The sequence below is a fragment of the Polypterus senegalus genome, chromosome 13 (assembly GCF_016835505.1).
Source record: "Polypterus senegalus isolate Bchr_013 chromosome 13, ASM1683550v1, whole genome shotgun sequence".
Classification (NCBI taxonomy): domain Eukaryota; kingdom Metazoa; phylum Chordata; class Cladistia; order Polypteriformes; family Polypteridae; genus Polypterus; species Polypterus senegalus.
Genome location: NC_053166.1, coordinates 4,217,054 through 4,244,295, shown reverse-complemented (window position 1 = coordinate 4,244,295; position 27,242 = coordinate 4,217,054). Strand labels below are relative to the sequence as shown.

Here is a 27,242-nt window from a genome sequence, read left to right as displayed (position 1 = left end):
ACTCCAAGAAGGCTGCAGACACCAGAAAGGTCCACAAAGTCCAAGAGTCGGAGAGCTGCTGTGTGGATTTCTCCAACGTGAAGGCACTTAAAGAGCATCACATGTCAAATGTGGTGACAGCAGGTGATGAATGCAAGGGTGCACTTTCTTAATCACACAATTTTCTTAAGTGAATAAGTTCAGCCCTTTCAGTGTTGCATGTCATGTCTGATTGCTTTGTTCCACTGTGATCACTGAGATCAGATAAGATCAGAAGTGTTTGATCAACCTAGTGAACCTGCTGACTGGAATTAAATGTTTTCCTTTTGTTACTTGTCTATGCAAAGCAGAATCAATTAAAATAAATCCAAATGCGAAGAGACAACATGAAACAAACACTTTAAAGTTTAACAAGAGGGTGGCTGTGCCCACTGAAACCCAAAAACACCCCCCACTGGAAATCATTCAGGATTCACTGGAAGTGAAGTCCTCCTTCAGGATGTTCATGTTGGCACATCACATGTGAAAAGCAAACCAACGTCATGAGCCCCACACCTCTTTGAAGCAATAAAAAGCTCCCAGCAAGCTGTGGACCCCAGTCAAAGCCAAGAAGGCAGATCCACCACAGCACTACCAGTCGGGCGACCCAGGTAAGGAATTGGCTGTTTTTCTTACACATCAAGTGTGCCGTTGAGATCAGGAGATGTGCTTGATGAGATGCTCTACCATCACACTGGGCTGCTGAGGTCCACGATGGGACATCCTAAGGGAGCAAAGTGCCGGTGACTTCTCAGTCAATGCATCCTTACTTTTATTGGGCTTTTCGCTGCAAGTCCCATCACAACGTACCGTGTAGAGAGTAGTGAGTGGGGTGCTGAGTCAGGACCAGACATGCAGGCCAAAGGGGGCGCTAGAGGACATCAACAGGGCTTTATGAGGCTCTGACTGGAAGGTGAAGGCAAAGTGACTTTGGCAGGAATGACAGTCATGAATGTGTTAAAATAAGTAACATACAAGACCAGTAACTCCAGTATGAACCACAGAATAAATGAGAGCAGCAGTGAAAAAGGATATCAGGAAGGCTGGAGAGAAATACTGCAGAAAAGGTGAAGACGCCCTAAAGAGATTCTTTAATTGTTTAGTCGTAAAAGAACAGACGAGGAGGAGGTGAAGAGAATGAGGAAGAGTGAAGGGGAGCGAGAACATAGCAACGTTGAAATGACAAATGATTATGAGATGAAGGGGATTGCAGAGAAGGACTTGAACAGACAATCTCTCTCTCTACAGATGATACGGTGCTGTGGATATCAGACCACAAGACACTGAGCCTGACGTCCTAACAGCACTCACAGAATTTCAAAAGATCTCCGGTCTCAGAATTAATTTGTCTAAAAGTGTCCTCTTCCCAGTGAACTCTCCAGCACACCATTAGATTGGACTCCTTCTCTTTTATCATCGCAGATCAGTTTAAATACTGAGGGGTCAACATCACAAGTAAACATAAAGCTCTTTATCAAGAAAATTTCCCCGTCTGTATGGAAAAAATTAACCAAGACGTGCATAGACGGTCAACCCTCCATCTCAGTTTAGCTTGAAGAATTAACGTTGTTAAGATGAATATCCTCTCTAAGCTTCTCATTTTATTTCAACACATTCCAATATACATCAATAAATCATTTTTAACAAATTAGACTCAACCATAACCTAATTTATTTGGAATTCCAAACATCCACGTATCCCAAGAGCGACCCTACAAAGACGTAAGGCAGAAGGTGGCATGGCACTACCTGACTTTCAGTTTTATTACTGGGCAGCGAACATACAAGCTATAAAAACCTGGACACCGATAGATGAACAGACACAGGCTTGGTGTGCAATAGAAATGAAATCCTGCAGCACGTCTTTATATTCCCTGCTTTGTACCCCACTAAATACGAGTCATCGTCAATATGCTAACAACTCAATGGTGCTTCACTCGCTCAGAATATGAACCAATGTAGGAAACACTTCAAGACAGAGAAGCTTTAATCTGTGGCACCTCTGAACGAGAGCCACCTCATTCCACCCTCTCAAACATACGCAGTTTTTAATGTCTGGATAACATTTGTGATTAAATCACTTCGAGATCTGCACATAGACAACGTCATCGCATCTTACCAACAATTACACTCCAAACTGAACTTTCCAGCAACTCATTTCTTTCACTACCTTCAGATTAGAATCTTTGTTAAACAGAACTTGTCTGATTTATCCTCACCTCCCACCTTCCTCTATGCCGGAAAAAATATTAATAAGTCTTTAGGACTCGGACAGCATCTCCATAAAATATAAAATCATTTTACAGTCCCTCCCTTTCAAAGATCTCAGAGTACAGAGAGACAAGGATCTCGTACTCAACATCTAGCAGCCATGTAGAGAATTCACTCGAGCTCCATAGGCACAAAGCACAGAATTATTCAATTAAAATTACACATCGAGCACATCGTTTAAAACTGTCTGAAATGTTTCTGGGGCAAAATCCAACCTGCGAACGTTGCAATCGAGCTCCAGCCTCACTGGGCCACATCTTCTGGGCCGTGTGCACCAAATTAACATCATTCTGGACCAAACTCCTGAAATGTCTATCAGACAGCCTTGGGGTCCCAATCCCTCCTAATCCACTAACAGCTGTGATTGGTGGGCTCACAGAGGGGCTTAAAGGGGAGAAGGACAAACAAACTGTCATCACCTTTACTTCACTATCGGCACACAAACTCGTCTCGCACAACTCGAAGGATCCTAACTCACCTCCTTCAAGTCAGCGGGTCACTGAGGTCAGATATTATCTAAAATAGGATCGGTACAAAACGTTTTCAAAGCCTGGCAGGATCTCATCGATAACATTCTAGAATAAGCATTTAAATTGACGAAGCGGAGTCTCTCCCCTCTATTTTATTCTATTTTTGATTTTTTTTATTTATTTACGTATTTTTACTATTACTAAAGTCTTACTCTGCTGGCGTAGCCCTCTTTCTCATGGGTGAGGGTTGATTTGCTTTGAACCGAGTTTTGTTAAACTTGACTTGCTTGTGTGGAATGTTATTAGGTGTTAATCTATACTAATAAACGGCAAAGACCTCACTCACTCACTGACTCATCACTAATTCTCCAACTTCCCGTGTAGGTAGAAGGCTGAAATTTGGTAGGGTTATTCCTTACAGCTTCCTTACAAAAGTTGGGCAGGTTTTATATCGAAATTCTACGCGTAATGGTCATAACTGGAAGCTGTTTTTCTCCATTTACTGTAATGGAGATGAGCTTGAAACCCGTGGGGGCGGAGTTTCGTGTGACATCATCACGCCTCCCACGTAATCACACAGTACGTAGAAACCAGGAAGAGGCCCAAAAAGCGCTGAAGAAAACATGCATTATATAATTGAGAAGGCAGCGAAACAATAAGAAGCGAGCGAGTGACATATACAACCATTTTCATGAGTTCTGCTACTTCGGAAACAAAGCACGATGTAAACCTACACTTTAAATTGAGTTCATAGACAGGCTGCGCTGGCGTTTGTAATTTAGTGCCTACCCATATAAGGCCGTCCGTCAGCGGCAATCCAATAGCAAACTGCCACTAAATATTCACGGGTGAAGGACTGTGCTTATGGAGAGGAAGATGAGATGGTCAGGGTGGTGTTTGACACAAACTCAGCGAAACTGCGAGAGAAAGTTTTAAGTGCCGGGTTTTAGCTAACATTAAATACAGCCATGGACACAGCACGAGATGGCACCAGCACAGCTGGGAACCTTCGATGCATGTACACCGAGCGGCTCACGTGAACTGACGCAGTGCACAGACAAAAAGCAACAGTTCCAAAGAGCTGAACAAAAACCGAATTACACAATTGAAAAGGCAGCAAAAAAATATGAAGCGTCTGATACTTACAAGCATATTCATATATCCAGCTACTGTGGAAACAAAGCACACGGTGGAAAAAGTCAATGTCCCGCTAAAGGAAGACAGTGTAAAAAAAAAATCAGTGCATGCAGTGTGTGACGTCTCAGATAAAGAGGAAGACGAGCTGTTTATTGATGCAGTAAGAAACGAATCGATGAATGAAACCTGTCATCTTTACAACGATTGACAAACACGGAATGTAACTTGAACACAACACATCCTACAAATACGAACCTGATTGAAAGAAATAATGAGAATCAAATCATTGATGACAGCAACACTCAGTAACACTCACAAAACAAATACTGCATATTGACAGTCATGTTACGTTATTTTTAAAATGTTCCCTTGTCTTTTTCTAGCTTTTTTAACACACTACTTCTCCGCTGCGATACACGGGTATATATATATGTATATATATATAACCCGATCTACATACTCGAATAATGGATACTTTATTCGCCATCAATGATTGTTTTGGTGAACGGTAAAAAAGTAAGAGCGAGGGGAGGATGACTTATTGAGGCATGCAGGCTGTAGTGTGCGTCAACTCTATCTGAATTGCGCGATCACATTTGAAAAAATATATCTTTTCAAGTTCTATTTAGTCCATATGTGTCAAACTCAAGGGCCGCAGGCAACATCCGGCCCGGCGTGTAATTATATCCGGCCTGCGAGATCATTTTATATACTGTATTATTGTTATTAATGGCCCGGGGATATGAAGCGCTGGTAACACAATAAACTACAGATCCCATAATGCAGCGCTTCAGCTGCCTTGCAAACACTTACCGCATCCCTGCGATCTCTTCAGTCGTTTCCTTACTTTGCGAAGGAAGCAGCTTTCTCACAGCTTCTGCACTGTTTTATTAACGAACGATATATAAGAAAGTCCTTTTTCCTTGCTTCGCCAAAGAAGCAGCCTTTTTATTTAATCCACGGGTTCTCCGCTGTTTCATTGTTCATTTATTACGATTTTTATAGTTATTGTGTAGGTTTTATTTAATCCACGGGTATTTCACCGCTGCGAAGCGCGGGTATTTTGCTATTAAAATTAATAAAATGTAAAAAAAAATGAAATTGCAAATAATTTGAACTTGCATTTTGTTGAAGTTTATACAGTTTATGTGAAGAAGTCGATAACCTCACAGAAGTAACAGGGACTACTAAGGAGGTACTGGGAGATTTGGAAATTGTAGAAAGAGAAGAGCTGCTCGGGCTACCTGGGAATTTGTCACATCGCTCTGCGCCTGCACTCAGTGAAGAGAGCTGTAGAGAAACAAACTGCCTTGTAATTAAAGAGGCTGAAATCGAACAAACCGCCAGGACAAGATCAGACTTAAGGAGGCCAGCGAGTGCAGATAGAAACCCTTGACGCATATTTTAAAAATCTCTGCACACTCGAGTAATTCCTAAAGACGAGTGGCTGATGAATATCATGAAGGGTAGACGGGCCGAGCCAGTGAGCTTAACGTACTTCACAGGTAAATTAATGGAGAGGATTATTAAACGACACATGAAGGAAGTGTTAGGAGATAGTCGGCATGGCGTCAGATGAGGAAGATCGTGTTTCAGTAATATAAGCGACTAAAGGATGTGATCAGGGAGGTGACAAAGTTAATTATTTATGTTAAATTTCAGAAGGCATTTTAATAAAGTACCCCATGAAAGGTTGGTGATCAAACCAGAAGAAGTGAGGGATTCAGGGCGCAGTGCATAGGTGGGTAAAAAATGAGCTCAAACACAGGCAGGAGTGGGTTATGGTGAGGAGAAACTTCACAGAATTGGCAGATGTTAAAAGTGATGTCCGCTGCTCTTTTTAATTTACATATTGATCTGATAAAAACGCAGGCGATACTCGGACCCTTTTGTAAACGTTTGTGTCAACTTAACAAGAACGTTTAATAATTCCAGCTGCAGTGGTGTCTGTGGCGGTCACTTAGTAAACTCTAAGGGATTAAGACGTTCTGAAGGCCTTCATTGTCTCAAGAACATCTCAGGCTGAGGACTGCAGCAGACTTTGCTGGGTGATTGTGACTGATGCAGTCAGTTGAGATTTTTCACAAATAAAAGGCAAGTAAAGTGCGTATTTAAGGAGACACTTAGTCTTTGTTTTACTTTGCTAGGCCTTGTAGAATCTGTAGTACTAATACAAATCTGAGTTTTCTCTGTCGTGATCTCATATGAAGAACCTAAACCTTCTTGTCATGTAAGGAAGGAGTATCGGTGTGGTGTTCCTGCTGCGTTCACTAGATGGCAGTATACTTGGAAGAAAGGGGTGGTAAAGGGAGGGAGAAGATCAACGTGAGGGGTAAGACGGCCATTTTGATGTCGAGGTTGAGTTTTTGAATCAAAGTATTTAAAAGGCGTACTGCGCGCTGCTTGAGCCGACTGAATACACAGCAATAGGGACATAAGGCCTCAAATACAGAAAGTCAACGCAGCGCCACACATTCTACACTTTTATTATCTTTATGTTTAAGAGCACAGTGGATTAAAATACGATGGCTAATGAGCAGGAAAGGCGTCCTCATAACATTTAGCAAATACTTCATAAAATTCCTCAGAGAGGGTCTGCCTGTCAGGAAAATAAAATGGTGACCCACCGAGACAGAAAATAATTTAAAACAAACTCTAAAAGCTGAGCTCTGCATAGTCTGAAGCCCTAAACTGATGAAAACATTGAAGAAATACGCAGAATAATCACATTACAAACTGCTGCTGTGTATTTTTTGGTTCACTGTATTGAACCCCAACAGGAAGTCGTCTTTTTGTGTGACCTTTGCAGGTCAGAGTGCAGGGTCAGCCCTCGTATGGCACCTCTGGAGTGCCAGTCAGGTGATGGTCCTCCTTCAAGGGCCCAATGGAGTAGGATGGCCACCATCCTGATAGCAGCGCAGATCCTTAGTCACAGAGCCACCAGTCCGCTCTACGAGGACAGCAGGATTACAAACATCGACTGGGTCTTTGTTGGCTGCTCTGTCCTCCTTTTATTTCTTAATCTCGTCTCTCTCTCTGCTCCTCTTTTCTGTTATCTCTGCTGTCCATTGTCAAGTGCAGTTTAGATTTGATTTCACGTGAAGCGGTGTTGTAATATTTAGGACAGGCCATCTGTTCAAGGACTTATTAAGTGTATGTGCATTCATTTATGAGAATTTGAAAGGGTTGACATGACAACTCGACCAGCCCACCAGGAAATGTCCTGATGTTCCAGAATGTCACAATGTCCCCAAAAGAACACTTGACGTGAGGCTCAGAGCCATAAGGATCAAAATCACCAACACACAAAACAAAAATTGTACGTCAAAAATAAAAGAGAGATGAACGGGTCTCAACACTCAGGACTTTAACTAATAATCAGACAATTCTTCATGAAGACGTCGCCTAAAGGATAAGTTCAGTGGTTTTCAAGTCCAAGTGATGTCTTCACAAACTTGCTGTTATACATTTGACACGTGACATTGTGTCCTAAAGCGACTCGCCTTCTTTAAACGTTAAAGAATCTCCTGCCGCACTGGCACTTTACATTGTAGGCCATCAGACACGGAGGAGAAGCTTAAAAACTCACCACATACGTCCACTTGTCAAGCCAAGCCAGCTGGCGAGTGTTGATCTGCGCCTTCTGTGTTTCCTCCGCATGTTCAGGACAATAAAATGGAGTCTGGAAATAATCAACTGCAGACCTCGTTACTGTAACACATGTGACTCTGAGGCCATTTGGACTTCTACTTCCTTAACAAAGTGTGTTTAATAAATCTGAACTTAGTGTGGAAAGTTGTATAAAGTTCACAAGCAGCAACAAAATCCTGAATTTAACTTTATAAACCTGTACACCTTAATCAGAGTTTATATACTGAATGTTAGTAAAACTCAGAAACTAAAGGTGACAGAAAAATTCTGAGCTCAAATCTGAAATCAGCAGGAAAAAGTAACTTTAATCCTCACCCAGAGGGACTGCGGCCCACCAGAAAAGTAAAAGTGGGCGAACAGCTTATCAGAGACAAACAGGAGCCACACATCACCTCACGTATTCAGGGGTCTCCTCTGCTTCATCTGTGTGGTCTTCAAACACGCTCTGGCACCTTTAGTGACTCATCTTATGTGTTCTCTTTTATAGAAATCTGAGCACAATGGCTGCAACACTCGGCTTGCTGCTGGCTACTTTCATCATCAGCACAGTTACAGGTAAGTCATTCGATATCCAACAATGCAGGCCCCTAAATGTTGTGATCCGGGCACCTAAATATCACAAAATGGAGGCAAAAAAACAACATCTATTGCTCCTTTCCTGCATATTCTCTCTATATTTCCAAGCCATCCAATCAGAGTACCTTATAAATAAATGTGAAGGTCACAAGCCAGGAAATTCAAAGACAGCTAATCTAAAGTTGCCGTCCGAACTGTCATTTCATCTTAAGCACTTGCTGAGTGAGGCCAGTATGCCAGCTCCAGGATTAGGTGGCCCTGCAACCTTAAGCTTCACATGTAGGAGACGGGGCAATTATCAAATAAAAATACACAGAAAACATAACAACAAACGTAATAACACAATTAAAGTACAAATTCGAAAAAACTTGATGACCCTAAATGAGAGTCAGAGTTTCCCACGTATAGGCAGCTGGTGTAATGTGCTACTGGAGCAGGAGCAGCTCTGGGCCCTTCTCCGTCACTATCTTAGAGGCTTAGGATGACATTCCATGGAGACCTTTGGTCAACTGTGTCCATGCCGTGCCATTTTTTGTCCTCTCACGCAGATGGATGTTGAAATCAGCTCAGCCTCACATAAGGAAAGTACAGAAGTGGACTAGTGAGGCCTCTCTGGGAGGACGTCCGGGTTGGAGTAGACGAGTATACGGACACAGCTCCATCTTACATACGTTTCTTTATCAGACAAACAGTACGTCACTCCTGTGCCATCAACAGACCTTTCGAGAGATCAGCAGTGGTCCACTGTCTAAGAAATGGGAACTGAAGATGACTCTGGTCATTCAATCATATGAGCTGGACTAGCTGACACCATGTTGAACGTGCATGGCACAGGGTGGCAGCCATCAGTTAGCATACAGAGTGGTCTCAGGTCAAAAGGTGTTACAAATATATAGAATTCTAATAACATCAAATGGCCTTCATTAAGTGGTGGTCTCTGTTTTTCAGATGTGTCCTACAGTCTTGTCTCCTGTGAGCCTGGATGGGTGAGCTACTCCAGCAAATGTTACCAATACTTTCCAATGAGGAAGGCCTGGATTGACGCTGAGGTAATGTCTCGTCCTGAGGGCTGTAAGTGACACTGGGAAATGGTGTGACAGAATGGCATTGCTGCCTTAATATGTGCTTTGTGAACAAGTCCAGTACTTTTCTATGCTCCATGTTGATCTCCTTCATGGCACACGTGTGTTTTTTCCCCCTCAGCCAGTTGGCACCTTTGATTTTTTTGTTATTCTGCTGTACCCTCACCCCTCAGTCACTTTCTTTGCACTGCATTATGGATCGTCCTTCTTTTGCTTTCTCATTCTCTCTCTTGCTCTTTTTAGATTTCTGTCCCTCCTCACTCACACATTCACATTTACACATAAACAAGACAAACAAAGGGAGCAGAAGACATGAAGTGAGCAGAAGAAGATGGCGACCTGTAAAGCCCGTAGCTGCAGGCTGCACTTCGTCTGCTCCACAAACCGTATCTGTTCCTGAGAACTCGTTCATAAGGCGACTGTTCATAGCGTGAACACAACACCAGTGGATCTCCGGCTCAGTCCTGGGCGCCCTGCTGGCTGCAGGTTTTTGTCTCCTTCATTTTCTCTCTTATTGATCTCATTTACAGAGCGTCTGACATCTTGACTTAGTCACAAGGTGACTGACAACATCTGAGAGACGATTGGTTTCATTTGTTTGGTTAAAGGGACAGGCAGGTGAAGTGACCTGCTCAGGGTCACAAAGGGCAAGCAGTGGGATTTGAACCCACAGCCTAAGAGTCCAACGCCTCACAGCGCCTGCCTGCCCCATAATTCTGTAGCCAGCAGTGGGATTTGACACTTCTGTCCTCTCCTACTGATTTGCTCCCTTAGTTTGATCCTAATAATGACAGTTAACAACGAGCAGAGCAGACCCCCGGGCAGACGATCCTGAATGCTGAAAGGCTGCACCAGATAGATAGATAGATAGATAGATAGATAGATAGATAGATAGATAGATAGATAGATAGATAGATAGATAGATAGATAGATACTTCATTAATCCTCAGAATTATCAGCATGTCAAACACAGAAATGACGGGCACATTCCAATCAAAATGTACCAACTGTAGTTCTGTCATTTCAACATGGACCCCAAAACACAGAAACTGGGAAGTGACAGCTGACTTAGTTAGGACTGGAATTCAATGGAGAAGAGAAGTTTAAACAGAAATCCGCATCTCCGGGGGTCTCCAAGGCCGAGTTTGAGAACAAGTGGCCTAAACAGAAAAAAAAATGATAAGAAGTGGACCCCAATCCCAACAAATGACCCCAAATTCACATTCAAATAATCTAAAGTCTGAATATATACACAGTGACTGACTCATTCACTCACATATTTATCATTTAATTAAAAAGCTGACAACTGGCAGGATGGCACATTGAGGGAAGTAGGTGCCCACAAAGACAAGGAATTTGAATAAATCTATATTTAGGGCCAAAAACACCACCTTAAAATAAACAATAAAAAAAAAACTTAAAATCTCTAAAAATACTTTGACTGTTTTGATTGAAATTTGGTGATGTAAAAAAATGAGAGGGAAGAACACAGAAATCTATCTATCTATCTACCTGTAGTGAAGAGGAAAGACGAGAGGTCAGGGAAGCTCAGAGAAGACTTGCAGGTTAAAATGTGAGATCAATGTGGACGAGGACAAGACCTTCAGTCCATCAGAACTCGCCAGTCCGCCAAAATAACATCAAGTCGAGGTGTGGGGGTCCCAATGGTCCTTGTGCCCACCACACTACTTGGTCACGTATTACATGAGTCTGTGGCTCTTTGTGTGACATCATTACTTTTGTGTGACATTTACCCTTAATGTGTTTCCAAATGTGTCCTCGTGTTCTTGATGAGCTAATTTTTAAGTCACCGCCTCACTCCACTGGACTAATTCATTTAAACACTTCAGTCAGTCAGGTCTGCTCTTCATAACTGTGAAGACTCAGCACTTTTAATCTTCATCACTCATCCCCCTGTAGCTCTCAATCAGCCCTGAAGCTGCTCTTCTCTGGACCTTCTCTAGTGCTGCTGTGTCTTTATGGAGACCCAAACTGCACACAGGACTCCAGGTGAGGCCTCACCAGTGTGTTATAAAGGTTGAGCAGAACCTCCTGGGACTTGTACTGCACACATCAAGGCGCTATATAACCTGACATTCTCTTAGCCTTCTTAATAGCTTCTGAATACCGTCTGGCAGTCGATAGCTTAGAGTCCACTGCGACTCCTAAATTCTTCTCATAAGGTGTTCTCTTGATTTTCAGATACCCCCATTGTGTATTCAAGCCTCACATTTTTACTCCCTACCTGTAATTCTTTACATTTCCATCCCTCCATCCATTATCCAACCCGCTACAGGGTCACGGGGGTCTGCTGGAGGTGATCTCAGCCAACACAGGGTACAACAACAACATTTATTTCTATAGCACATTTTTATACAAAAGTAGCTCAAAGTGCTTTACATACTGAAGAAAAGAAAAATAAAACACAAAATAAGAAATTAAAATAAAACAACATTTGTTAACAAAGAAAAGGAGTAAAGTCCGATGGCCAGGGTGGAGAGAAAAAACAGAAAAAAACTCCAGACGGCTGGAGAAAAAAAATAAAATCTGCAGGGGTTCCAGGCCATGAGACCACCCAGTCCCCTGTGGGCATTCTACCTAACAGAAATGAAATAGTCCTCAGACAAGGCAGGAAACAAACCCTGGTCAGGGCGCCAGCCCACCGCAGACATTAATTTCATCCTCCACTAATCTGCCCGAGCCTGTCTGCTGTCCAAGTCCCTCTGTGATGATTCAGTGGATTCTCGATGATCTGCCAGTCCACCTATCTTGGTATCAACTGCCAACTTCACCAGCTTGTCCTTCATATTCCTATTTAAATCATTTATAGATATTAAAAATAGCAGCAGCCCCAGTACTGCCCCCTGCTGGTCACCACTCTTAACATCAGCCAATTCTAAGAAGGTTCCTCACCCCATCACCCTCTGCTTCCTGCGTCTGAGACAATTCTGTCTCCATCTTCACAGCACACCCTGAACTGCCACTTCTTGAAGTTTGATGCCCACCCTCTCATGTGGCACCTTATCTGATGCTTTCTTAGGTAAATCACATCATCTGCTCCTCTCTGGTCGTATCCTTTTCTTGCTTTCTCAGAATTCCAGCGTGTTGGTAAAACACAAGCTCCTCGTCTGAGCCCACGCTGACTGTTGCGTACTCCATGTTCTGCCAGTTTTTTCTTCAGCCAGCTTTATACTCAACGTCTTCATGTCGGGCCACATGGTGAAAATGACGTCACACACTAATGCGAGCCCTCTGCAGCGATTTAACTACATGGTGATGCCAGATGGTGCCGTGTATCCAAGATGGCTGATTTCGACATGAGGCTGCTGACGTGATTTCCAGAATGATCAACAAAGGGCTGAATCTGACGCAACAGGCCATCAAAGTGTGGAAGTGATGGGCACAAATCTCTGAAGGGCATCTGCTCATCATGGACGTCAGTCACCCCGCTCATGATGTGAGTACCCGATGTGCCATGACGCTCTGGTCACAAAGAAGAAGCACATCAATCCCTGGGTACAACACAAGCTGGCAGCGGCCACACGCTGTGGTCAACTTAAACGTTTGCGCAGCTCAGTAAAGGGGTCCTCCACGGCCTGAACACAGAGGAGGTGGACATTCTGCGGCGTTGACCACATTATTTTTTTTCATCTCTTCTTATCTGAAATTGCTGGTAACATTCAGTTCACCACACGGGCCACCCGCATGAGTGCAGCCTGTAAACGTCACTGCTGTGTGTAATAACGAGCTAACGGGCACCACAACTCAGGGTGTATCGCCATTGACGCCAACCCTCTAAACCTTTGTACCGCTACAAGATTACAATTCAAAGCCTGACATTTCAATCCGATTGAAGCCTTCATTTCTACAGGATCCCTGAAATTTCCTTTGTTCCTTCTAATTGCCTTTTCGAATTCTAAAGAACACACTTTACTGTAAAATGGTGTCTTGCCAGGACCGCCAACCGAGGCCAAGGTCAGGACAGGCAGGAATGACCTGTGGCACCGATGCTTTACTGATGGGCGACTGTATGTGGTGTATTCAAGAGTGAGGAGCTCCAGCTGACTAATAATATTAACACCCGGTAAAAAAATAATAGCAAATATCAAAGAGTGAGAAGCACTCGGCTAGTGACACACACCAGTGACACACACCAGTGACACACACCAGTGACACACGCTAGTGACACACACAGGCCTTCAGATACGCCTGCACATCCGACGGCACAACAACCGAGGCCCACGACTTGGACGTTGCAAAGCCGACCCATAACTGTATAAAGCTGACAGACTGATCACCACCCAGGCACCCGCCTCCCATTGGCACGTGAGATTTGTGCCCACCATGTGCTACGCCTGTCCCAGCAACTTCTCAGATGTGGACATTCACAGGACTTCTTATTGTTGATTCCCAATGGACATGAAACTCCTTCATAATTGTGCAGACCTCGTGTCTAAAGTTGGGTGGCACCTCACTTTAAAGTGACAAAGGACAGGCAGTGACACAGCTGGACTGTCCAGTGGTCAGTTTAAGACCAGCAGTGGCCTTTTAAGAGTTTGCTGTCCAAAAGCCTTCAACAAAATCCACTCCAAGTATCATGCAGGAGAGCCGCTGCCTCAGGGGTCTTACGAAATCTCCAAAAATAAAATGGCTGCCAGGTGCCACGACAGCCCCCAGTTTTTGTTGTGTTCTTCCTGATGTGTGTGCCATGCTGGCCTAACGTGGACCCTCTCTGTCACCCCCTCCTGTAGCTTTACTGTGTCAGCCTTGGAGGAAACCTGGCGTCGGTCCACAGCAGCGGTGATAACCAGTTCATCACCAGTCTGATTAGGAGCAGGGACACCTCTGGCCCCACCTCCTGGCTTGGAGGGTCCAACTGTGTGCGGGTAAGTTGCCGTCCCGTCCATTCATCTTTGTGATCCTTTGGGGCTGTAAGCTCTAAAATGGCAGAGGAGTGCAATCCTGCTGCAGTGAGGGTCCCGTTGCTTACCGCAGTGCTGGTGTTTTGCAGATCTCATCGTGGCTCTGGACAGACGGATCCAAGTGGGATTTTGCAAACTGGAATCCGGGTGAACCCAACAACGTCGGTGGCATTGAGCACTGCTTCCACACCAACTTTGTAGGTAAGCCATGCTTTCTGTTTTAGGGCTGATGAAGATGACCACTTCAATGGTGGCCGCTGTCATTTCAATTCAACGTGTTGCTCCGCGTTCAGACTGAACACCACATCAGGGGTAACCTGGCACTGGACTGGGGTGCTGTGAAACACTCTGGGGGCACTCAGGTCTTTTTGTGCTTCACTTGAGCACAGCGTACAATAAGAGCAATGTGTGTGTGTGAGACAGCAACATGTGGGACCATCCTAAAGACCCCCGTGTAACACACTCTGGAGCACCGAGTAAATCAGAAATTCTGTCACTGCATCGACTTGTGACTGGCAGAGCAGGAGGGCGGCCACCAGGGGGCTTGTTAGGACGTGATGAGCGTCACAAATAATAAAACAAGAATAAAGAGATGAAGATGGAGTTTCAGTGTGAGATTCATAAGAGAGAAATCATCAGCCTTTGAATATCAAATACTCAACAAATAAAAAATAAAAAAGAATAAACGAGACCCTGCGCTCACCTCATGAGGCCTTTTTTAAATTCTGTTCTTCAGCGGGCAGCATGGTGGCATTTGGTGGCCCTCTGATGGACTGGCTCCACGCTCAGGGGTGGTTGGCACTTTGTGCCTGATGCTGTCAGGGTGGGCTCTGGTCACCATGGTGTGCCAATTGGTCCAAAAGCGGCTTTGACTGCGGAAACAAAGGGTTATGAGGGTGGATGATATTGAGATAACAGGATGTTACAAGTGATGGTCCTCACTGCTATTGTACTATGAGTGACAGCACCAAAGACATGAGGGGCACATCAGGAGAGGGACAAATGGGCAAAACAGGCCAAAGGTCAAAACCGGAGAGCAAAGGTGCCATGACATGACATAAGAATCAGGGTCTAATCTCATAGGACAAGGTCACACCAAAGGAGACCCTCACTGAAACACAGCACTGCTTTTGTGGACCACCCTACACGACTCCACTCAGTTCTACTCCAAGGTCCTCCATGTAATCCGATTTTCATGTAAGTCACAAATGTCAGCAAAGCCAAACTGGCACAACACGCTAACAACACACGAGTCTAATGAACACAAACCCAGCATTCAGGGTGGGCACTGGAGGAGCTGAATGAAGCCCTGGACTGAGGGTCTACTCAGACCTAACTTGGTGGCAGTGACCTTCAGCTGCGACCTGCTCGCCATATTCAGGGGATGTCGGGTGTGCGTCTGTACGTTGCCAGTGGGAGCCGACTGCGTGTGTTTGCTGTTCTATTGTACTGTTGATGGCCGCATTTCAAGATAACTTTATATACTTACTGCAAAGGGCCTTTTCTTGCCATTGTGCCTGAGGCTCTTCTGGGTGAAGAATCAGGTGGCACCGCTAGAGCAGATGCCAATATTCACAAGCTGTTCATCATTTAATCACCCCAGGGAATGATGGGAAAGGAATCACTCAATGAAAATGTCAAAAAAGGAATCAAACTCGGCCATTGATAAAACAGAGCCCAGTTCAATACCCTGCGATGGACTGGCACCTGCCTTGTGCCCTGTGCTAGCTGGGATGGGCTCTGAAGCACTAAATGGGTTAGAAAATGACAGACCGACACCAGTTCATTAGGAACCGAGTGAGCTGTCATTCAACTCATTGAAAAACTGGGCGAGCTGACCCACCCTACGAGTGACGTCATTAAGTGGCCACAACACCTGGCAAAACTTCAATCATTTTGGTCAGCCCAGATTAAGACCCCGCAGACCCCACTTAGCTCCTTCGCAGACAGCTGATCAGACTTTTACTAATGCAGTTTGTTTCATGGTGTTTTGTGTTTGGTGAGTGGAGATTCAGCCGCTTTGTCACCAGAGAGCCTACTTTGGTTCATGGGGCTCTGAGGGGGTCCCCAGTGGTCTTTTTGGTCACACAGACACCCACACTGCTAAAGAGGCCCCTTGCCATCACACCCAGACCCTCCTCTTGATTTAAAATCCCTGCTGACGTTGGTGAGGGCGTAACACCAGGCGGCTGGGCCTTGAGAATTTTCTTCCGATGTCCTCCACCGCTCTACCTGCATGCCGACTCCTGGTCCAACTTTCCAGCACACGGCCGGTGGGATGGCAACGTTCTCCAGCCCCTAAAATCTCAAAGCGAGTTTATGAGTTGCTGCTCCTCCAGTGTTGTCCTCACCTCTCCTCTTGTGTTTCTTTTCAGCTCAAGGTGGCTGGAATGACATCGACTGTGCAACTCAGTATCCATTCGTCTGCATGAAAAACAAATAGCTGAAAGCATGAAATGGAGAGCAGGGAAGCCACGAGAGACACTAAAGATGTCCGATCTTCATTACACTTCGGCTGTTTCTAAATAAAACACATCTAGCATTCATCCTGCTGTCTTGTTCTCTGTATTGTTTTCTCGCTTCTCATTTAGGATGGACAAGCTGCAGTACTAAGACATGTCACTTGCTCTCCATCGCCTGCTTTGTGACTAACAGGCCACCTCATATGACATAAGTAAACTCAGCAGTGGCCACAATCTGATGGCCGTAACCAATGGGTGGTCATCTGGAGGTGGGATCAAGATGACAGTGATTTATTTATTTTTATTAGAGGATCCCAGGGATGCCCCCTGCCTTGGCTCGACCTGCACACACTCACAAACTGAGAGAAAATAAAGCACACTGGGGAACAACAACAATTAAAGAATATAATGAAATCTATACTAATAAAAGGCAAAGCCTTCACAGACTGACTCACTTACTCACTGACTGACTGACTCATCACTAATTCTCCAACTTCCCGTGTAGGTAGAAGACTGAAATTTGTCAGGCTCATTCCTTACAGCTTACTTACAAAAGTTGGGCAGGTTTAATTTCGAAATTCTACGCTTAACGGTCATAACTGGAACCTATTTTTCTCCATTACTGTAATGGAGTTCAGCTGGATGGCTGTGGGGGACGGAGTATCATGTGACATCATCACGCCTCCCACGTAATCACGTGAACTAACTGTGAGTGCAGGACGTAGAAAACAAGGAAGAGCTCCAAAAAGCACTGAAGAAAACCTGCATTATATAATTGAGAAGGCAGCGAAACAATAAGAAGCGAGCGAGTGACATATACTACCATATTCATGAGTGCTGCTACTGCGGAAACAAAGCACGATGTAAAACTAAACTTTAAATTAAGTTCATAGACAGGCTACCGCTGGCGTTTCACATGCCCACAGGTAATGCGGGATACAAGTTTAATGAGAGGACGCAGGATATAAACGAGTTTTGATGACTTTGTAACAAAGTTAAAATTGCTGGTGAGGGGCTGTGCACCAATACTCACAGAAAAATCCACGTTAATCCAAGTTAATACACACGCTGTCTCTACAGTTTCTCCACACACTGAATCCTCCAGGCACTACTTAGAAAAGGTTACATTGACAATCGTGTTACGTTACTTTTAAAATGTTTCCTTTTCTTAGCACAAGCACAGCTGAGAAGCTTCGATGCATGTGCTCCATAACGAGTTAAAAATAATGCATTTAATCACACTTTGCATTCCAAGCAAAGCGGAAGTTCTCTCAATGCATGATACTGCGGAAACAAAGCACGGCGTGAACCGTAACTTTACATTAAGTTTATAGACACACTCCCGCTGCCGTTTGTCATGCCTACCACGAATGACGGTATTCATGAGATACAAGTTTACTGAGAAGACACGAGGTATAAACGAGACTTTGGATCACTTTGAAATGGAGTTAAAATTGCTGTAGCAAGAAACTGAACGAAACGTTAATGTTTTACTTTTAATAACTTATAGAATACATTTTATTTTTTTCCCTTGCACTCAGTGAGCGAGGCCAATGGGTGATCAGTTATATATATATATATATATATATATATATATATATATATATATATATATATATATATATATATATATATTTTAAATATATATATATATATATATATATATATATATATATATATATATACACTCACCTAAAGTGATTATTAGGACCACCATACTAATACGGTGTTTGACCTTCAGAACTGCCTTCATTCTACGTGGCATTGATTCAACAAGGTGCTGAAAGCATTCTTTACAAATGTTGGCCCATATTGATAGGATAGCATCTTGCAGTTGATGGAGATTTGTGGGATGCACATCCAGGGCACGAAGCTCCCGTTCCACCACATCCCAAAGATGCTCTATTGGGTTGAGATCTGGTGACTGTGGGGGCCATTTTAGTACAGTGAACTCAGTGTCATGTTCAAGAAACCAATTTGAAATGATTCGAGCTTTGTGACATGGTGCATTATCCTGCGGGAAGTAGCCATCAGAGGATGGGTAGATGGTGGTGATGAAGGGATCGACATGGTCAGAAACAATGCTCAGGTAGCCCGTGGCATTTAAATGATGCCCAATTGGCACTAAATGGCCTAAAGTGTGCCAAGAAAACATCCCCCACACCATTACACCACCACCACCAGCCTGCACAGTGGTAACAAGGCATGATGGATCCATGTTCTCATTCTGTTTACGCCAAATTCTGACTCTACCATTTGAATGTCTCAACAGAAATCGAGACTCATCAGACCAGGCGACATTTTTCCAGTCTTTAACTGTCCAATTTTGGTGAGCTCGTGCAAATTGTAGCCTCTTTTTCCTATTTGTAGTGGAGATGAGTGGTACCCGGTGGGGTCTTCTGCTGTTGTAGCCCATCCACCTCAAGGTTGTGCGTGTTGTGGCTTCACAAATGCTTTGCTGCATACCTCGGTCGTAACGAGTGGTTATTTCAGTCAAAGTTGCTCTTCTATCAGCTTGAATCAGTCGGCCCATTCTCCTCTGACCTCTAGCATCAACAAGGCATTTTCGCCACAGGACTGCCGCATACTGATGTTTTTCCCTTTTCACACCATTCTTTGTAAACCCTAGAAATGGTTGTGCGTGAAAATCCCAGTAACTGAGCAGATTGTGAAATACTGGCACCAACAACCATGCCACGCTCAGAATTGCTGAAATCACCTTTCTTTCCCATTCTGACATTCAGTTTGGAGTTCAGGAGATTGTCTTGACCAGGACCACACCCCTAAATGCACTGAAGCAACTGCCATTGATTGGTTGATTAGATAATTGCATTAATGAGAAATTGAACAGGTGTTCCTAATAATCCTTTAGGTGAGTGTATATGAATGACCTCCAAAGAGCGCGGAGACTTTTGATCACGTGAACATGTCTGGAAAAAGTGTCGTGTCCTGACCTGCAAAAATACTATTAAAGTGAAGCAGCCTGCGTTGCACTTATACTCTTAACACTGCAGAGGACACAAAACTAATTTTCTTAAATTTTTGGTGATGCTGGTAAGGCACATTACCAGAGGCAGAAATTTGGACGTTCACATAGAAAATGTAATTTCTATACCACAGCCGTCGTGTTGCACCTTTCAAAAGGGATCTACTACCGAGAGATGATCCATATACATTTTAGCTGCTGTTAGTAAGAGACCCGGGTTCGCTTCCCAAGTCCTCCCTGCGTGGAGTTTGCATGTTCTCCCCGTGTCTGCGTGGGTTTCCTCCGGCGCTCCGGTTTCCTCCCACAGTCCAAAGACATGCAGGTTAGGTGGATTGGCGATTCTAAATTGGCCCTAGTGTGTGCTTGTTGTGTGGGTGTGTTTGTGTGTGTCCTGCGGTGGGTTGGCACCCTGCCCGGGATTGGTTCCTGCCTTGTGCCCTGTGTTGGCTGGGATTGGCTCCAGCAGACCCCCGTGACCCTGTGTTTGGATTCAGCGGGTTGGAAAATGGACGGATATATATTGTCATGCATGCGCGTATGGGAAGCAGCTAAAGGGCTCGAGTGAAGGCAGTTCTGAGGCATGCCGGGATGTGGCAGAGTGCACTAACTCTCTTTCTCACTTCTCTGTAGACCAAACCTGGGAGGCTCCACCTGGTTCTCTTGACATCACTTCTGGGACCGAACCAATGGAAACAGACCTTACCAGCTCCGGCCCCCCTGATGTTACATCCGGGCCTGATCCAATGAATAATGAACACGTGCCCGACCCTTATGACCTCACTTCCTGTCTTCCCCTTTAAAAGCCTACCCTTTTCCCTTCTCCAACAGTCTGGTTTTGGACTCCATTGTATGCACTTCAGTGCTAGTTGCTTTAAAAAACGACTTTTTGCAGCCAGGATACCAAATTATATGGGTGGCTGCCCCAACCCTTTATCTGTCTTTGTCTTGTTTTGTGACAGTGGCGTAGCCGGCAGGATGGAGAAGTCCCAGAAGAAAAGGGGACAGGACCTGCAATACACCCAGGTGGGAGAGTACAGGGGCCGAGTATTCAGGCGGGGAAGGTGCCCCGTGGTTCGGCGAGACCCGCTGCAGGCTCCGCTCCCGGCGCGCAGAACTAGGCCACCTAGAGAGGCCAGGGAGTCTGCGGGTGGGGCTCACAGAGTTGGGCTGCCCTGGAGGGGGGAGGCAAGAGGGACTCAGTATGCTATCTTGGGGGAGAGTGCCTGCCTCCCAGTGAAACCAAAGCCCCATTTACCACCTAGGGGTGCCCCAGACTGGCAGGTGAGTGAAATAAAAAAATGGAGGTTGGACCCTGAGCGGCAAACAAGCTTGGTCCTTATGGGCAAAGGTATGGCAGTGGCTACGGCCATTAGAAAACAAGCCCTACCAGGTAATAGAGCAGGTAGCTTGCTATCTGCTCCTGAAAGCGCTTCTCCATGGCTTCACCCAGCCGGTCTGGGGCAAGCAGGTTACGAACATGTCAGGGCTCATAGAGATTCTGGAGACACAGAGGGCGGACTCACACTCTGGGAGAGCAGAACCGTCCTTCTGTCAAACTCAGCCGGGGTACGTCCCAAGACCTAGCCCCTCCCTGTACAACCCGGAGCTCGTATCGGCGTCCGCGGTGCCATGGACGCGCAACCCGCTTCGAGACAACGAGGAATACAGGTGGAGGGGGAGGAGGGGTTGGTGTGCTCTGACAAACCTGTTGACAGTCCCGCACACAGACGTGGTGATCGTTAACGGGTTTAAAACTTCCGCTCTGCTCGATTCTGGCAGCAACATTTCCATTGTTGCCCGCCGTTTTGTGCTACCGCGACAATGGCTAAAGTTCAAGACCAGTATAACCTGTGTCCATGGGGAAACCTGCTGGTATAGGACCGCCGCATGTGTCATCAGCTACGGAGGATCGGTCCAGAAAGTAACCGTGGCAATCCTTCCTGATCCTCCACACCCGGTGATACTGGGGTGGGACTGGTCTGAAATTAAAAGCAGTGAGACACATACCACTCCTGGGGTTAATTTAGGCCTTGTTATGAACGGAGATGAACCGTCTCAAGCAGCCTCCACGCCGTGTAATCAGCCGGCAGACAGAGACGAAGCGGCCGTCCTAAGTGACGTGACAACTACCGGGCCGTCGCAGGCTGACACGTCATCCACCAACGGCGCGGTGGAGCGGGAGGAAACCACGCCCATTGAGGTCGACGCTGACCCTCTCTCCTTGTTGCTGTTTCAAATTAAAAGGACGCCGGCTTTTTTCAGAAGGGAGCAATGGAATGACGACTCCCTGAAGTTTGCAAAAAATGCAGTGGTCCTTGTCGATGGCCAGCGCACTGATCAGTCGATGCCACAGGGCCCCTACTTTGTGCTAGATAATGACCTCCTTTACCGTGTAGCAATGCATGACGGGCAGGAGACGAGGCTGCTGCTAGTGCCGCGTACCTTCCGGCGGCAGGTCTGCGAGCTAGCACACGCCCACCTCCTAGGTGGCCACCTGGGCACCGAGAAAACTCTGGAGCGGATCAAGCTCCGTTTCTACTGGCCGGGAATTAACGAGGAGGTTCGTCGCTTTTGCGCCTTCTGCCCGGAGTGTCAACTGAGACAAATTCCTAGGAAGGACCGTGCTCCTCTCGTTCCTATTCCCTTGATTGATGTTCCCTTCCACAGAATCGGGGTCGACCTGGTTGGACCCCTAGAGCCCTAAGCCCGAGGACACAAGTACATTTTAGTCCTCGTGGATTATGCTACACGATACCCCGAAGCTGTTCCATTTCGCTCAGCTACCTTTAAAGCCATCGCACGGGAATTACTAGGGGTATTTGCACGTGTGGGGATCCCCAAGGAAGTCTTGATGGACCAGGGGAACCCTTTCACCTCGAAGACGTTCAGGGAGACTGCCAAGTTACTGAAAATAAAGCATTTAAAGACCTCGGTGTATCATCCTCAAACCGACGGGTTAGTAGAGAGGTTTAATCAAACTCTCAAGCAAATGCGGTCAAAAGGTGGTCAGCGAGGATGGAAAGAACTGGGACCAGCTCCTCCCCCTCGTCCTTTTTGCCTATCGGGAAGTCCCACAAGCCTCCACGGGGTTCTCCCTTTTTGAACTACTGTATGGGTGACAACCTCGGGGCATATTAGATATTTTGAAAGAAGGGTGGGAAGAAGAGGCTCTTCCCTCTACAAATATACTAGAATATATCGCGCAGTTACGCGATAGATTTGGAAAGATTCGGCCTCTCCTGAAAAGTCACATGGAAGAGGCTCAAGCAGCACAGGCCCGTTACTACAACCGCGGCACGTCTCTTCAGGAGTTCCGCCCGGGAGATCGAGTCATGGTCCTAGTACCTACCTCCTACTCTAAGTTGCTTGCCCACTGGCAGGGCCCCTACAAAGTTAAGGAGAGGAAGGGACTGGTCGGCTATTTGGTGAGTCAACCCAACCGTCGGCCAAAGGAGCGGGTTTATCATGTGAACCTGCTGAAACCGTGGAAGGACAGGGACCCCAATCCCTCCTCCGGCCAGGCCCGCTCACTCTTCGCTCACACACACGACCTTAACTTCGGCACGGACTTGAGTACCAGACAACGGCAGGAGCTGGAAACAGTTATCCGGACCGTTCGGGAGGTAGTCAGTGAACACCCCGGAAGGACCTCTCTGATTGAGCACAACATCGTGACAGAGCCCGGGGTTATTTTCTGAGAATGCCCGTACTGTCTTCCCGAGGCAAAAAAGGCTGAAGTGGAGCTCGAGATCAAGCGCATGCTGGAACTAGGTGTAATTGAGGAAAGTTATAGTCCCTGGTCCAGCCCCATTGTGCTCGTCGGTAAGCCTGACGGGAGTAGGAGGTTCTGCAAGACTAATCAAGTCTCCCAATTTGATGCCTATCCAATGCCACGCGTGGACGACCTCCTCGAGAGGCTTGGACAGGCTCAATATCTGACCACGCTTGACATGACAAAAGGGTATTGGCAGGTTCCCTTAACGGACTCCGCGAAGGGTTAGGGTTATATATATATATATGCCTGCAAGACTCATAACAATGACAAAACAATTACATTGTCAATCATGTTACATTATGATTAAAATGTTTCCTTTTCTTTCTCATTACTTCTTTAACACACTACTTCTCCGCTGCAAAGCACGGGTATTTTGCTAGTTAAATAATATAAATAATACCACCCCTGTACCCCTACGGCGATATTACAATAAACATATAAACACAAACACCACACAGCAAAGTCCATGGAATACCACACCGGATGTAATGAGAGATGACGAGAGTGAGTCCAGAGATCTGCACGTTGTAAGGGAATGAAAAATCTGTCCTACCGGTAGACACTGTGATGGTGAAGACGGATGGATGGCTCAGCAGCGCTGCTATACTTGTGGGAAAGCTGTTAATACACAAACAGTCCTCAGCACGCAGGTAGACAGATGATCCAGACCCCAACAATGACACAATCCAGGACACAGTGACTAATTATGACTTAATTAACAGAAGGCAGTCCGACAGGTAAATGAAACACACTTTTTTTCCCTTGGCCACATGCCCTCCTTTTTAAACTCCTCTGACCACCTTTGACTCCAACAGCCCCTGCAGGGACTGCTGGGAGATGCAGTTCTAACTAACAGTTGCACTGCTACAGGTCTCTCCTGGTGAGGGATGGGGGGAGGGCTGCACTGAGCAGAGGAGTTCAGGTATCTGGGGGTCTTGTTCATGAGTGATGGCAGAAGGGAATGTGAGATTGTCAAGTGGATTGGAGTGGCAGCACTGGCTCTGCTGGCATTGTACCAGTCTGTGGTGGCGAAGTCTGAAGACAAAATTCTCCGTCCATTGACTTCCCTGTCCTCCCCTGTGCTCATTAAGTTGGGGCAACAAGCGGCAGAAACGGGGGTCTCTTCACAGGGTGGCTGGGCTGAGAATCTCAGCAGTCTGGGACAGCGGCCTCTGAAATAAGAGGAACCATTTGAGGAAAAGAAGCCCCCCAGATGGCCCCCTCCTTGGAGCTGTCCTTGGGAATGCGTATGGAATCTGCAGCTGGGGATGGGGAAGTCTGGGCTGACCTGCTTAGTAGGAGTGGTCTGAGGTGATGATGATGATGATGGTGATGATGTACAGGTGAGTCTGGAGAACATGTCTCGTGTGAAGCCCACCACAGCATTTCACCTCCTGCCCACAGAAATGGCTGCCAATCTCCAACTCAATGGGTGACCCTGAGCACATAACACTGAGACCGTGAACACTGCAGAAAGGCGCTACTGTATATAAAGTAAAGGTGGGGTGTAACACGAGGGAATATGGAAAAGCTTTTTAATGAGTAGGAACTTGAAAGAAATAAGAACAACATGAATCTTTAACATTTATAAAATAATTGGAATGAACATCAAAATGTAGCACACTTATGGAAAACTTCTTGACTGCTTTAATCGTCAACACGTACGATTCTCTTCAAGTCAGTTCTCTTCACTCATTTCTCTTCAACGCTGCATTTCTATTTAATGAGTGAAATGTTTTTCACATATTTGCCAATCACATTTTTCTACACACAGTAATTCAGTTTGCTGGGCTCTGCAGATGTAAATGAGAAGTCAATTTGTGAAGGTCCTATTGTTGAAATGAGAGGAGTTCCAGTGTAACCCGTGAGAGACGATTGATTTGTAGACATAAAGGATATAAAGTCTTTGAAGGGTCTCCATAAACACATCACGAGTCACCACTGTCATCTCAAAAACAACGTGTGACATCCACCGACCCCAACAATCCCCTGCACCACAAAGCAGCAAACAAACAGAGAATCAGGGAGAACAAACACAGCCTGAGCAGCAGGTGGCACCACAGAGCTGTTGGAGTGCAGTCTGACGGCAGGGCTCTGGGTGGCGGTAAGCAGACTGGCATTATGACACCCACTGGCAGTGACAGCCAGGACTCTGGGGTCTGGGATTTGCCAGCTTTGTAAGAGAGCAACACTTGCGTCAAGACGATGGCTTCTCCATCCTGTGTAGCTGAAGGGTGGGCTGAAGTGGGACCCTCTCTCCTGACAGCTCCTGCTGTTTGCCAGTGTACTCCGCCTCATAGCTAGAAAGCCTGGTGAGGTTGTGCTGCTCTCTGGTGTTTCAATTTATTAAGTCCTGTCTGGAAAAAGAGCCAAAGGGAGACATCCACCATTACTGGGGGACTGAGAAGAAGCCACGGTGGGACGATGATGATGATGATGATGATGTGTACCCTCACTCCCTGTGACTGACTGGTTTCTCCTCTTTCTCAAGTCCTTCTGCACTGTGGACACCTTTTGAAATGGAAATGCAGAGCTTCTGTGCTCAGGCTGGCACTTAGCTTTTAATTTTCTTGATTAACATTAGGACCGCCAATGGCTGAGTGCACAGCCCCTTATTGCCAGTCGTTTCCTGGCACTCAGCCTCAATGGCAGCACCACCCCTTTTGACCTGAGGTGCGTTTTTCTTTCTTATAGCAGCCCCCCGATTGCCTTCCATTAATAACCTCGTTTACTTTATAAAGCTGAAGCCGGTGGTCCGAGCCACCATCTGTCTTCGCTTGACAAGGGGTACAAGTGAGTATGCAGCATCGGGAGGCCATTTTTAATAAAAAAATCATTAATCTGCTGAATTCATTTCTGTGGGACATCGCATTACCCCTTCTAGCCAACAGGGGTCACTGACACCTGAACGAAGATTAGACTTTCAGGTCGTCAGGTAAATGAATGTCAATTTCGAGGGGAGTGTTTACATGAAAGGGGGTCTCGCCTTCTTATTTAGTCATTTCTCCATTTTTAATCAAACCCTGTGACGGGATATCGGGAGTTAACACAGTTTACACTGTAAGCACTAAAAGGACATGAGGTGAGAAGAGCTCATCCTTCACAATGTCACGTCTAAAGGCATCCCCCTGCACCGGGGGGCTCACGTCCACTGCTCTCTGTCACACACCCACACATTATACACACATGCAGGCCATGGCTGTGGTTTGAAACCCCAAACTGTGAAAAGTCAGTGAGAAGGGGGGCCTAAAGGATGAGTAGGATATGTGGGGAAAATTTAGAAAAGGTCCTTCCAGGCTCGGACCCCCACAGTGACACAGAGGACCTGACAAACTGACAAGAGGAATCACACCCCAGGACACTAAGTGACATCCGTGGATCTCTCTTTGAAGGACAAAATAGGGTTCAGGGATGCCATAAGTTTCGTGGACCACCAAGAGGGCACAGTGGTCCGGGGTTTTATGTCTTTGTACGTTTGCCTTTGACCCCAGAAATCACATTAAGTTCTTCATTTTAAAAAAACCCTCAAAAGTAAATGAAACTTTTCTGATGGGAAGGAAGTGACGTGCAGTGCATAGACCCCTAAGGCCGGGGGGCACAGTGGGCTCAGATATGTGAGGCGTGCCAGTGAAGGGCGAGTTGAGTCCGCACTGCCATACATGAAGCACACCAAAGTCAACAGGACCAGAGAAACCTGCTCTGTTTGACAACTGGGTGGGATTCAACATCCCGGCCCACCAACACACCACAGGAGCAGCAGCAGCGCTCAGAGGACGAGGACCCCACCCCTGGCAAGAAGGTCAGAGGGGAGCATCTGAAGTGAGGCGTCAATCAGGTAAAACAGTGCAACGCATCGAAAACAACGATAAACTGACAACAATAAACTGATAACG

The 27,242-nt window shown here is 45.9% G+C and overlaps 1 protein-coding gene across 1 annotated transcript; it reads left to right on the top strand.

Moving 5' to 3' along the window:
- The first annotated feature begins 529 nt into the window (after positions 1-529).
- On the top strand, positions 530-16,672 carry LOC120543083 (lectin-like). The gene is made up of 6 exons (XM_039775933.1): positions 530-629; positions 8,034-8,101; positions 9,071-9,171; positions 13,956-14,090; positions 14,216-14,327; positions 16,502-16,672. Exons 2-6 carry the CDS (start codon positions 8,047-8,049, stop codon positions 16,567-16,569), a joined length of 471 nt encoding a protein of 156 aa, XP_039631867.1. The 5' UTR covers positions 530-629; positions 8,034-8,046; the 3' UTR covers positions 16,570-16,672.
- Positions 16,673-27,242: the final 10,570 nt, after the last annotated feature.

Coding starts and splice junctions, on each gene's coding strand:
- LOC120543083 (XM_039775933.1), top strand. CDS start 8,047: ATGGCTGCAACACTCGGCTTGCTGCTGGCTACTTTCATCATCAGCACA. Junction 8,102..9,070: donor CATCATCAGCACAGTTACAG/GTAAGTCATTCG, acceptor TCTGTTTTTCAG/ATGTGTCCTACAGTCTTGTC. Junction 9,172..13,955: donor AGGCCTGGATTGACGCTGAG/GTAATGTCTCGT, acceptor CCCCTCCTGTAG/CTTTACTGTGTCAGCCTTGG.